Source organism: Barbatula barbatula, assembly GCF_947034865.1.
Source record: "Barbatula barbatula genome assembly, chromosome: 16".
NCBI classification, from domain to species: Eukaryota; Metazoa; Chordata; class Actinopteri; order Cypriniformes; family Nemacheilidae; genus Barbatula; species Barbatula barbatula.
In genome coordinates, this window is record NC_136779.1 from 417,916 (window position 1) to 430,356 (window position 12,441).

At 41.7% G+C, this 12,441-nt stretch overlaps 2 protein-coding genes across 4 annotated transcripts; one reads left to right on the top strand and one right to left on the bottom strand.

The window, feature by feature from the left end:
* Positions 1–699: 699 nt before the first annotated feature.
* Positions 700–3,043, bottom strand: pstk (phosphoseryl-tRNA kinase). Its single transcript, XM_079477115.1, has 6 exons — positions 2,806–3,043; positions 2,002–2,515; positions 1,721–1,922; positions 1,546–1,621; positions 1,210–1,303; positions 700–1,142 (listed from the first exon to the last, which is right to left on the bottom strand). The coding sequence occupies exons 1-6, from the start codon at positions 2,956–2,958 to the stop codon at positions 922–924; spliced, it is 1,260 nt and encodes a 419-aa protein (XP_079333241.1). The 5' UTR covers positions 2,959–3,043; the 3' UTR covers positions 700–921.
* Positions 3,044–3,950: 907 nt separating this feature from the next.
* LOC306906048 (poly(ADP-ribose) glycohydrolase) lies at positions 3,951–12,386 on the top strand. 3 transcript variants are annotated; one of them, XM_079477117.1, is made up of 9 exons: positions 4,654–4,805; positions 4,898–4,977; positions 5,820–5,967; positions 6,084–6,212; positions 6,308–6,379; positions 6,601–6,672; positions 10,882–10,974; positions 11,436–11,590; positions 12,227–12,386. In XM_079477117.1, exons 2-9 carry the CDS (start codon positions 4,919–4,921, stop codon positions 12,321–12,323), a joined length of 825 nt encoding a protein of 274 aa, XP_079333243.1. In that variant the 5' UTR covers positions 4,654–4,805; positions 4,898–4,918; the 3' UTR covers positions 12,324–12,386. The 3 variants fall into 3 exon arrangements, with proteins under 3 accessions (XP_079333242.1, XP_079333243.1, XP_079333244.1); XM_079477116.1 differs by lacking the exons at positions 4,654–4,805; positions 4,898–4,977 and adding an exon at positions 3,951–4,430; XM_079477118.1 differs by having other exon boundaries at positions 4,791–4,977.
* The last annotated feature ends 55 nt before the right edge of the window (positions 12,387–12,441 follow it).

The following is a 12,441-nucleotide window of genomic DNA, read 5'->3' on the forward strand; positions in this document are numbered from 1 at the left end:
CCACTCATTCTCCTTCACAACTCCTTCCTGGTGGAACATTCTTCCTAACTCGGTCCAATCAACCACATCACTCACAACCTTAAAAAAAATACTTAAAACACACCTCTTCTGTGAATACTTGACCGACAAATGAGAAGAAAGTACCCTCTTCTCGCAACAGGAAGTTTTCTGGCTTTTGTTGAAACTAGTATCTTTCTATTAGCACCTATTGTACTATTGCTCTTTTATGACATATCGCTTATTGCTCCCTGAGCTTTCTGTAAGTTGCTTTGGATACAAGTAAATGTTTATAGTGGGATTATGCCCTGACCAATATGGCGGTGGCGTGATATCCAGCAGACAGGTATTATATATGTCAATGGAATTTAAAATATATACAAGTAATAGTACAATTACAATACATAATCATGCAATTACAACACACACACACAAAACTATTTTAGACGTATTTGATGTATTTTCAATTTTCAACAAACCAGTATCACAATCCAAGAATGTAAATGTAGTAATTGAAGTTTTTTATGTATAATTATAGTTTAAATCCCGTTTCAAGATGGCAGACACTTTGCTGTTTCTGGAACGATTGAATGTGTCATCTACATGAACACACGGTGATCAATCTGATGCCAAAGACTATAGAATACCAGGAGGCGTACTCAATAGAAGATTCCAACGCAGCAGTCGAGCCCAGTAGCAGTCAATGATCACAAAAACACTTTTATATTTTCAAGCCTGGTTACATTCATATTTGTATTAATACTTCACATTTACTTTATTAAAGAGGGTTATGTACACAACAAATGTTAATATCACTTTACTTAAATGTTTTTACTTGCATAGCTGAAAGGTTAATAATTCAAAACTGGTGATGTCTGCTGCTGTAGGCCACTGAAACAAACGGTTCTGTCATTCAAAAACGATTCATGAAAATCTCTGTTTTAGTTGTGCTTGTACACAATGTTGTGTATCTCGCTCAAACACTTTCGCTGCTGTCATCAGAAGTTTCTCTGTGTTCATCGGCTCCTCCGGGCACAGACACATTTGATGAAGGATTTCCTTTTGCAGCTCTTGCAGAAAATGTGTCTTCAGCTCATTCAGTTCCTTAGCAAGAACCTTTAAAACATCTGAAGATGCCTGTTTTTCTGCAATGACATGACACATGAGATGTACTTCAGACATAAGACATTGTGATGACTGTGATGTTCGTACCACGAGCTGATGTCATAGCCTGAGAAATGAGTCTCCTGCACATCTGATCAGCTCGGTGGAGAACGTTAGTTGCACAAATCTGTCTGTCTGCCTCCTAAAACAGATTCAGATGAACAGAGTCAGAGCTGAAGACAGTTCCTCATAATAACATTCAAATCAAGTTTATTTCTATAGCGTTTTACAATGTTTCAAAGCAGCTTTACAGGAAAGAAACACAAAACCAGGAAGAATACAGCACAGTACATGGTATTTCTGATCCTAATAAAAGCAATATTAATGTAATCTACAGAACCCTTGGTGAAGGTACTTGATGTTTTTGGATGTTAGTCAGGAGACCTTTTGCTGGCTGTCGTCCTGGAAGGGCCTCAAAGGATTTTCCATGGCAGATTGCAACAAATCCATCAGCGTCTGCCTTTAGGTGAAAGAGAGAAAAATAAATCAAGTCTTAAGAATCTTAAGTGTCGTATGATTCAAGCATGTCTCTAGTGAAGCGGTTGTGTGTTTGACCTACACGTCTTCATCCGTGACGCTGTGTGTGCTGTCCACCGTCAGGCTCTTCTGCTCCCAAGAGTTTCTGCTCTTGTTTGGAGGTTCCATGCGTTCAGACATCTGGAGCATCACTTCATCAGGAACACGAAGAGATCTGCACTGGTTCCTCTGGAGACAAACCTCAAACGCACACCGTACCAACACCTGACAGAAGCCCGTGGAGTCTTTCCTCATGTAAAAAACATACATGTCAGAAACATTGATGTGAAAACTTGATGATGTCAGAAACTGAAGAGCACATACACTTTCTGGCGAGCTGGTAGATCTGGTATCTCATGCTCTGATAATAGAAGTTATCATCCAGCAGCACGAGGAGAGGCTGTGTGTGTGTGTGAGAGCGGCTCTGCTGCACCTGCATCTGCATCCACATGTCATTATCAGTGTGTGTGTGCGTGAGGTCAGTTTGTGTGTGCGTGAGGTCAGTGTGTGTGTGCGTGAGGTCAGTGTGTGTGTGCGTGAGGTCAGTTTGTGTGTGCGTGAGGTCAGTGTGCGTGAGGTCAGTGTGTGTGTGCGTGAGGTCAGTTTGTGTGTGCGTGAGGTCAGTTTGTGTGTGCGTGAGGTCAGTGTGTGTGTGCGTGAGGTCAGTGTGCGTGAGGTCAGTGTGTGTGTGCGTGAGGTCAGTGTGTGTGTGCGTGAGGTCAGTGTGTGTGTGCGTGAGGTCAGTTTGTGTGTGCGTGAGGTCAGTGTGCGTGTGTGTCTGATGCAGGAATCTCTCCAGACAGGTCAGAACGGTCTTCCTCTGCTGCTTCCACTCGTCCTGATGGAGAAACACACATTGATGACGATCATGCTGTGCTCAAACTAGACAACAGGAGATGACGTCACAGTCCAAGGCTCCTCTCCTTAATCACATATACTAATAATGACAGACCTTCTTCTTTCACAATAAAAGCCGTTCAGCATTGGTTTGTGTTCTGTATTTGACTTCCTAGAGCAGAGATGCAAACTGACGACACCGCCGGGACATTCAGAGCATTTTCAAGATATGTGAAGCCTTTCGTGAACATCAAATGAATGTATATCAAACGTTACTAGAGAACAGGTCACCTCGCGCCAGTCGCGCGCCTCTATCAACTCGTCATACGTCACCAGCAGCGTCTCCCACCCGCGGCTCCGCGCGCGACCCCGCAGCACCTCCGCGAGGCGCGACTTTCCCGCTGCCGGTAAACCGCACAGGACACAGAGACACGCGCGAGACATTCCGTAGCGGGGGACACTAGATAGGCTTTCCACTCGCGCGATCAAAGGCTCGTCCTAGATCTTCTTCTTCTGATGTTTATATGGCGGTTGGCAACCAACTAAAGGTGCATTTCCGCCACCTACTGGGTTGGAGTATGGAGCACGACTTGGTTGAATAAATATATATATATAAATATATATATCAATTATATCTTATTTACCAGTTCTGTATCCTTAATAAATTTTAATAATTTCTCGTGTATTTCATAATTTGTTCCTTCTCCTAATAATTCCTTTAGTGAATAATTGCTTACACCCCTATCCTTTAGTGACTGAATTAATTCGAGTCTTTCTCTATTGTATGCTATACATTCTAGTAATATATGCTTTACTGTTTCAGAATCTCCACATTTATTGCAATTACCAGTTTCGTGTTTTCCTATTTTATGTAGACTTTGGTTTAGTGAAGTATGCCCAATACGTAATCTTGTAATTATCACATCCATTTTCCTGTTATTTATAGTTGTTCTTTCCACCCCCACGTTTCTTTGTATGCTATACATGTGTCTTCCTCTTATTTCATTATCCCATAAACTCTGCCACCTCTTTTTCATTTCAGTCCCGATCATCCCCTTAATTTCTGCTTTACTCATCTGAACTCTGATGTTGATCTCATGATCTTTCAAAGACTCCTTTGCCAGTTTATCTACTTCCTCATTTCCCTTTACTCCGACATGGGCTGGAACCCACAGAAAACTCACCTTTATCCCTAAGTGCTTTATGTTATATAGCTTCTGTAATGTTTCATTTAAAATATCTTGTCTTGCTAAAGATTTCCCACTTTCTAGACTCTGCAAAGCTGATATCGTCCTAGATCGAGATAAAGACGAATGAATGACGGTTATATTCCCTTCTGTGTTCGCACTGCACTTGAGTTTGTGACGTTCAACACCGATCAAACCGACAAGAAGCGCTTTCTCACGTCACGTGGTGTTGTGACGCATCTCCGTGTTGTCTGCGCATGCGCAGCGGGTCATGAAAACAGGAAATCATATCCCGTACAATATGTGCACGTGTGGTTTGATGTAGAGAAACATGTAATAATTCCAGCACCACTGAAGAAATACTAATAGTTCATCAGAGTGAATTGTAATGTCAGACAGCGTTACACGATTTACGTGAAACAGGAGTGCATGTGTAGAGCAAACATCAGATTCACGGTCCGATCACAACATACAGAATCCGATGAGAAGCTCCAGAGGTAAAAGAGCACAGAACTCTCTGGATCACTGGCTCTTAAAGAAACCCAACGTGACCCACACAGACCCCGAACCCGACGAGAGTCCAGAAAGCCCCGATGACACCCGAACACAAGCCGCTGCGTCCACATCATCACAGTCGAGCAGAGATGCTTCTGTCCTGAGATCAGATCAAACTCCATTAAACGCGCACAGAATCACACACTTCCTCCCACTGAAAACCGATAATAGAAAGTGAGTATAGCGATCACGCGATGATGTGCTCGGAGGAAGCGGCACTTTGATACTGTACAGACATGACACACACTGTACCCCGTTTCATTCTGAACCATTTGGGGTCAAACAGAAAACTTGCCCATTAAATCCAGCGCACACACATATGATCCAAGAATACAGTTAGGGTTTAATTCTTAGTTGATCCTGTAGGTGCTTCAGTTGTGATTCAGAAAGTGAAAGTGAATCATTCGGAAGGTAAACAAGTGTTTGTGTGTTTCATGAGGATGTGTGTGATATATAATGTGTCTGTCGCTGGTGTTCTTGTGATCTTTGGCTTCGGTCTTCTGCGCGTTGCTGTGGTTTGTATTGCTGTAATCAATCCTGCTTTAACATGTAACTACACTACTACACTAGTATGAGTATATAAACAGTAGTGTACCAGTATAGCATAAAGGTCCTAAAGGCCAGAATGATCGCTCTTATAGAATCTGACAGAACTGTGGAGGATGATGATGATGATGAGGAGGAGGAGCTCATGGGTCAGAGGTTTCTGGAGATCTCACGTGTGAGTTGTCTGTGGTGTCTTCTTTAAGACTATTACACATTACGGGCAGGTGTCCCAGAGACTAAAATACATAAAATACACAGCAGGGATGTTTTTTGTAAGGCATGTTTGTAAAAATGTCCTTATTTAACTTGGGCCTAGTCCTGACTTATGGTCACAGTTCTACCAAAAGTAAACATTCTGTCATCATTTACTCTAAAGTTCTTCTAAATTTTCCAAAAGTTATCATCCAAGAGCCATCCAGTCTCTGAACCAAGGGATTTCACTTTTGCACTGGACTGGGCAATAATGTGTGTACTCAGAACTTCACTTTACATGTTTTGTCTTCCCTGCATCATTCATGTAGTGTAGCACCTCTGTGTGAAGTCTCTGAAATGACATTGCGTTCTGACGCCCTGGCAATAAAGATCTGCGTGACTGGGGCACTTTTGACAGATGTTGTCATTTGTCCTAGAACTTTGGTAGTCAATGGTGGCCAAGAACTGGTTGGTTACAAGCATTCCTCCAAAAATCTTTCTCTGTGATCAAAGACATTTACACAGATTAGGAGCAACTGCAGGGTGACTAAATGAGGACAGAATTTGTAGTTTCGGTTGAACTGTCCCTTTAAGACAATCCCTGTCCAGGAAACCCTCCCTAAGTGTCTGTACTACCAGACAGACATCACTGAAATATAAATGGATTTTGTGACGGCTTCAGTTTGTCGTGTGTCGGGAGAGATGATCTGATCTGATCTGATCTGAGGGAAGTGAGCAAAACAATTAAAATCACTCACAGGACCTTTAAAGCCACTCTGATTATGTTTAATGTGCTCCTCCTTGATAAGGATCATGTCATTACAGGAAACCAGCTCCAGTATTGAGTGGGAGGAGCATCAGCAGTGACGTCACTTGGCTGGGTGTTCCTCTCGATGAGCTGCAGAGGGCGCCAGCGTGCAGCGGTCCTTTAACCCGCCTGAAACCCACAAACACACACACAGTGATGATTCGGGTGAGTTTACTGACACACACACACACACACACACACAAAAGCTTCATGTCACTCATGTGGTCTTCTGGCTTTATATCACTGTGTAATGGTGTTGGAAATTTCACTTAATTTGTCAGACTGACCTGTTGCATCCTGGAAAGGTTCCAGTGCCGTATCCCTCTCCAGATAAAGCGTTTGACTGCTGGGATACTGAACATGTGAAGATGCCCTGCTCCAAACACAACCTGTTCCCCGGACAGAACTCGGTCAGACACACACGCAGACGATGATGATGTTGACGGAGGTGAAGTCTTTAGTGTTGTTGTTTTAATGACTTTTCTAAGGTTCTGTATGTTTTCAGACTCTTGAGAGCCGGTGGGTAATAATAAATCGAGTCTTACAGAAGTCATTCAGCTCATGTGAGGATTTAAAGGTAAGTGCTTTGTTTATTGTGTGTTTAATAGGTTAAACCTCAGGTCCTCAGTAAGATTGAAATATAGTCATGAAAGGTTTAGTTTAATCCGCTTAAGTAAAGAAGGACAATAAAAGTTTATTTGGGTAGCATGTGTGTTGTACTGCCTGCTTTTGTCCATTTGATGGCAGCAAAATGTCAGCGGTGAGAATTGTTAACCCATGACAAACATGTCTGTTTAGGATGCCATATTAAAGTATAATACAGCTCAAGCAAAGGGTTGGGACTTTACAGCGCTGGACTTATACTGTAAGGTAAAACACACAAACGCTCAAGAGTTAAACACTGAATCACAGTTCATATCTCACGTGACCCACACGCCTCTTAACATCACCAGTCATGAATCACTAAACAGGAACATTTCCCTATTGATCTGTGGTTATTAATGACACCAGTTGTCATAAAACACTTTGTTTTCCTTTGAATGGTTACAACCCATCAATCAATACTTGTAATGAATGAACACGAAGAACACAGAGATCAATAAAATAAAGAGCAAGATTCAGATCTCTGTGAATTCCTCTGTGCTTTATTTTGGTCTTGTTTAACATGGAGATAGAGTTGAGATGTGAGAAATGTGAATTTATTCTTTATTTCCACCCAAACAGAGGTGTTGAATGTGCTTTTTAGATGCATGAAACCGTTGCAGGGATTTCTCTTTCAGCTCTGATGTGTTTCTGAATGGTTCCTATGTTTGAGAAATGCTGAAAAAGAGATTAGATGGTGATGTGATATAAGAAAGAAAAGTTGTGTATGAGGCAGAAGATGTTGCTATTATTTGGATGAGAGTTCTGAATGTAAACAGCTCACTGTATTGGCCGACTGGCTTTGTGTTTGTTTGTGTGATGATGTCAGAATTTTATTGGATGTCATTTGCAGTCGAGCTTCTATAGAAAACAGTTTTTATTTGATTAGATAGAAGTTGCTACATGATTTTATAAAACAACAAAGTTTTCTTATCTCTTGTGTATTTATGAAAATGTTGTTTTGTAGTAATTGAATAAACGTGACAGTCAGTGGGTTTGATTATATCACAGCGGTATGTTTCGTGCCGGTGTTGTTTGTGATGGACAGAGAACTGTCTCACTGCTTCTAAACCTCTGAATGTCTCTCTTTGCATCCGTGCTTTGATTGACAGCTCTGTGCCAGGTTTGAGGGAGGGGCTGTGCTCTTGATGGACGCTTGTGGTGGGCTTGTTTGTTTTTCTGAAAGTTTCATGCTGAGATGAAGTCAGACACATTTAAATTAAGCTGGCCGATGTCTTGCTCTCGTTCATTTCTCCTTTCGTGATGTCACCTGGCAGCTTTGCTTCATGACCCTTCCCGGATCTCTGAGGGGTCGTTGATACCAAAGTGTCCCAGGCTCGTCCTCATCTGCATTTGTTCCGGGAAGTGTTTTAATCAGATGAAGTCCTTGATGAAATTGCTCCTTCCATTGATCATTCTGACACATGGCAGCATTTGTGATCGTAAATACGACTGACTGACGCCAGGCGCGTGTCATAAATGTCTGATTGTGTTTGAGGCGAGATGGACTGTGGGAGTTTACCGGCTGTTTGTGGTGTCTTTAGACAGCTATCATCAACGTCTGCATTTCTCTTCCTCATTAGTGTCAGAATCCAGTGTTTCTGAAGTTCCGTGTTGACTATATGAATCTCAGCCTGGCGTGTGCGGCCTGTAAAGTGAAAACATTAATAAATGTGGGCGGGGGAGGTAGAGGTTTGTTTGTGTGAGCCCCGTTTCAAAACAATATTATACATACATAGAAAAATTCTGTCTTCATTTCCTCTCCTTAGAGTTGTTCCACATCTGTATAAATGTGTTTGTTCTGATGAACACAGAGAAAGATATTTGGAAGAATGCTCATAACTAGACAGATCACGACCCCCATTGACTCCCATAGTAGGACAAAATACAACGGTGGTCAAAAGTGGCCCAGAACTGTGTACATTCTTCAAAATATCTTCATTTGTGTTCAAAAAGTATTTTGTCCTACAACTCTAAGGAGAGGAAATAAAGACATGATTTTCATTTTGGTAAATGGTATCCCTTTAACTATACTTCAATTTATTTCACAGCTCATTTGAAAGCTTGATTCTGATTGGCCAGTCGTGACATTCCGACCCCTAAAAACTAACAACACCTTGTAGTTTAATATGACACAGAAAATTATTATAACATACATGACATTATATTTACAAATGAGCCTGTTTGTGACATTTGAACGTCGTTTCTCACTTTAAAACCGAAAGTAAACGTCTTTTCCTCACATAAGGTCTGCATTCTGTACAAATCAGCTAATAACATTTTTCACATTCACATTTTATGTCCAGTTTTCTTATTACACGCAGCTGTGTAATAAGAGGGATAATGTACAAACATTTCTGTGTGTCTGTGTTTTTGTGTGTCTGTGTGTCTGTGTTTTTGTGTGTCTGTGTGTCTGTGTTTCTGTGTTTCTGTGTGTCTGTGTGTCTGTGTTTCTGTGTGTCTGTGTTTCTGTGTTTCTGTGTGTCTGTGTGTCTGTGTGTCTGTGTGTCTGTGTGTCTGTGTTTCTGTGTGTCTGTGTTTCTGTGTTTCTGTGTGTCTGTGTGTCTGTGTGTCTGTGTGTCTGTGTGTCTGTGTTTTTGTGTGTCTGTGTGTCTGTGTTTCTGTGTGTCTGTGTTTCTGTGTTTCTGTGTGTCTGTGTTTTTGTGTGTCTGTGTGTCTGTGTTTCTGTGTTTTTGTGTGTCTGTGTGTCTGTGTTTTTGTGTGTCTGTGTTTCTGTGTTTCTGTGTGTCTGTGTTTCTGTGTGTCTGTGTGTCTGTGTTTCTGTGTTTCTGTGTGTCTGTGTGTCTGTGTGTCTGTGTGTCTGTGTGTCTGTGTGTGTGTGTTTCTGTGTGTCTGTGTTTTTGTGTGTCTGTGTGTCTGTGTTTCTGTGTTTTTGTGTGTCTGTGTGTCTGTGTTTCTGTGTTTCTGTGTGTCTGTGTGTCTGTGTTTCTGTGTGTCTGTGTTTCTGTGTGTCTGTGTGTCTGTGTTTCTGTGTTTTTGTGTGTCTGTGTGTCTGTGTTTCTGTGTGTCTGTGTGTCTGTGTTTCTGTGTTTCTGTGTGTCTGTGTGTCTGTGTTTCTGTGTGTCTGTGTTTCTGTGTGTCTGTGTGTCTGTGTGTGTGTGTTTCTGTGTGTGTCTGTGTGTCTGTGTTTCTGTGTTTCTGTGTGTCTGTGTTTCTGTGTGTGTGTGTCTGTGTTTCTGTGTGTCTTTGTGTCTGTGTGTCTGTGTTTGTGTGTGTCTGTGTGTGTGTATTTGTCTGTGTGTCTCTGTGTGTGTCTGTGTGTCTCTGTGTGTTTCTGTGTGTCTGTGTTTCTGTGTTTCTGTGTTTCTGTGTGTGTGTATTTGTCTGTGTGTGTTTGTCTGTGTGTCTCTGTGTGTGTCTGTGTGTCTCTGTGTGTGTGTGTGTGTCTGTGTGTCTCTGTGTGTGTCTGTGTGTGTTTGTCTGTGTGTCTCTGTGTGTGTCTGTGTGTCTCTGTGTGTGTCTCTGTGTCTGTGTCTCTGTGTCTGTGTGTATTTGTCTGTGTGTGTTTGTGTGTGTTTGCGTTTGCGTGCGTGTGTGTTTTTGTGTTCGTGTGCATGCGTGTGTGTGTGTTTGTCTGTCTGTCTGTGTGTGTGTGTGTGTTTCTGTGTGTCTGTGTGTGTTTGTCTGTGTGTGTTTGTCTGTGTGTCTGTGTGTTTGTCTGTGTGTGTGTATTTGTCTGTGTGTGTGTGTCTCTGTGTGTGTCTCTGTGTGTGTCTGTGTGTGTTTGTCTGTGTGTGTGTGTGTGTGTGTGTTTGTCTGTGTGTGTGTATTTGTCTGTGTGTCTGTGTGTATTTGTCTGTGTGTGTTTGTGTGTGTTTGCGTGTGCGTGCGTGTGTGTTTTTGTGTTCGTGTGCATGCGTGTGTGTTTGTCTGTCTGTCTGTCTGTCTGTGTGTGTGTGTTTCTGTGTGTCTGTGTGTCTGTGTGTGTTTGTCTGTGTGTGTGTGTGTGTCTGTGTGTGTGTGTCTGTGTGTGTCTGTGTGTGTTTGTCTGTGTGTTTGTCTGTGTGTGTGTATTTGTCTGTGTGTGTGTGTCTGTGTGTCTCTGCGTGTGTGTTTTTGTGTTCGTGTGCATGCGTGTGTGTGTGTTTGTCTGTCTGTCTGTCTGTCTGTGTGTGTGTGTGTGTGTGTTTCTGTGTGTCTGTGTGTGTGTGTGTGTGTGTGTCTGTGTGTGTTTGTCTGTGTGTCTGTGTGTTTGTCTGTGTGTGTGTATTTGTCTGTGTGTGTGTGTCTGTGTGTCTCTGTGTGTGTTTGTCTGTGTGTTTGTCTGTGTGTCTGTGTGTGTTTGTCTGTGTGTCTGTGTGTTTGTCTGTGTGTGTGTATTTGTCTGTGTGTGTGTGTGTGTCTGTGTCTGTGTGTCTCTGTGTGTGTTTGTCTGTGTGTTTGTCTGTGTGTGTGTATTTGTCTGTGTGTCTGTAGGGTCTACAGGAGGATGAATGCGAGCAGATGTTTGGAGATCTGATTCCAGCAATGGTTCAGTTAGCGTTAAGAGTGGACCGTCTTTGCACACAGGTAGCAGAAGCACACAGGAAATACACACCTGTCAGTCACAACACTTCCTGTTTCAGTTTTATAACACTAAACACACAACATTTAAAACTCAAGACATGTTTTCAATGTTAATAGAACATCTTTAAGATTTTATACTGCATATGTAAAATAAAAACCTAAGAGAAAGTGATGTGCTTCTGGAGCAGCGAGAATTTGACATATGGAACAGTGTTTTCAGTCAATACAGATGTAATATTCAATGCTTGAAAAAAGTTTCATGTAACTATTTTAAGACATTGTATTCTCTCTTAACATCACCATGAATACAGCGGTCAGATTAAGTTTGAAAGGTGAAATCAACATCCTCTGTTATGAATTGTGTATTTTCTGTGTACCATTTGATATTATGTTCCTTATATGTACCTGTTGTTTAAGTGAAGATGGCATTGTTTCAACTCTAATCTGCTTCTCTTGTCTGGTAGGCAATCAGTCTTCTGCGTTGTCAGCAGTGTGCATCAGTGACGTTGTCTCAGGAGCAGGTGTCGTGTCTGCTGGCTAATGCTTTCTTCTGCACGTTTCCCAGACGCAGCTCTCGCAGGAGAGAGTTCAGTAACTATCCTGACATCAACTTCAACAGGTGTCGCAAACATCACATCAACTCAACTCACACACTTCACACAAACACATTTCAGTAAAGAGCTGTCGACCACTTCAGGAGATGCAAACAACGCTCTTCCAGGTTCCAGTTTTTTGACACTACACAAATGTTTAAGCGAAATACAACCAACAGAACATTTAAAAGCAAATTAAAATGTTAACCGAATATCTTTAGGATGTAATTATATACTGTATGGGTTAGGATAAAAAAAGAAATACAACTGAAACCGGAAGTTCTTCTGGACCAGTGTTTACATCTTGCAAATTGGTCTCTACAAATAATTGAATGAAAACTTTGACTAATCAATAAAATCAAAAGTAAAAAAGTTCTCATTCAGATGTTAGAGAGAAGAGGTCATAACGTCTCGCCCCAAAAAAATTCTGAATGTCTTTTTATCAGTATGTGTTCCCTGGGATCGAACCTACAACCTTTGGGTTGCTAGCCTAGAGCAGTGCTCTGCTAAGTGAGCTACAGGAACCATTTTCAATCATCTCAAATCTGTTGATTGTTAGATGAGTCAAGTACACACATCTCATGACTTTTGATTGTCTATAGTGTATAGAAATATGTATAGCAGTGTGTGTCTGTTTGCTTTGATATGTTGTGTTTTTGTAGGTTATTTGAGGGCCATTCACAAACGAAACAAGAGAAACTCAAAACTCTTCTGTGGTACTTTAGACGAATCACACAACAGAGTGAGTCAACAGAGTGACACCAATAATACAGTGCACGCACACACACTATAACACAGTACGCACACACACACACACTATAACACAGTACGCACACACACACACACTATAACACAGTACACGCACGCACGCACGCAC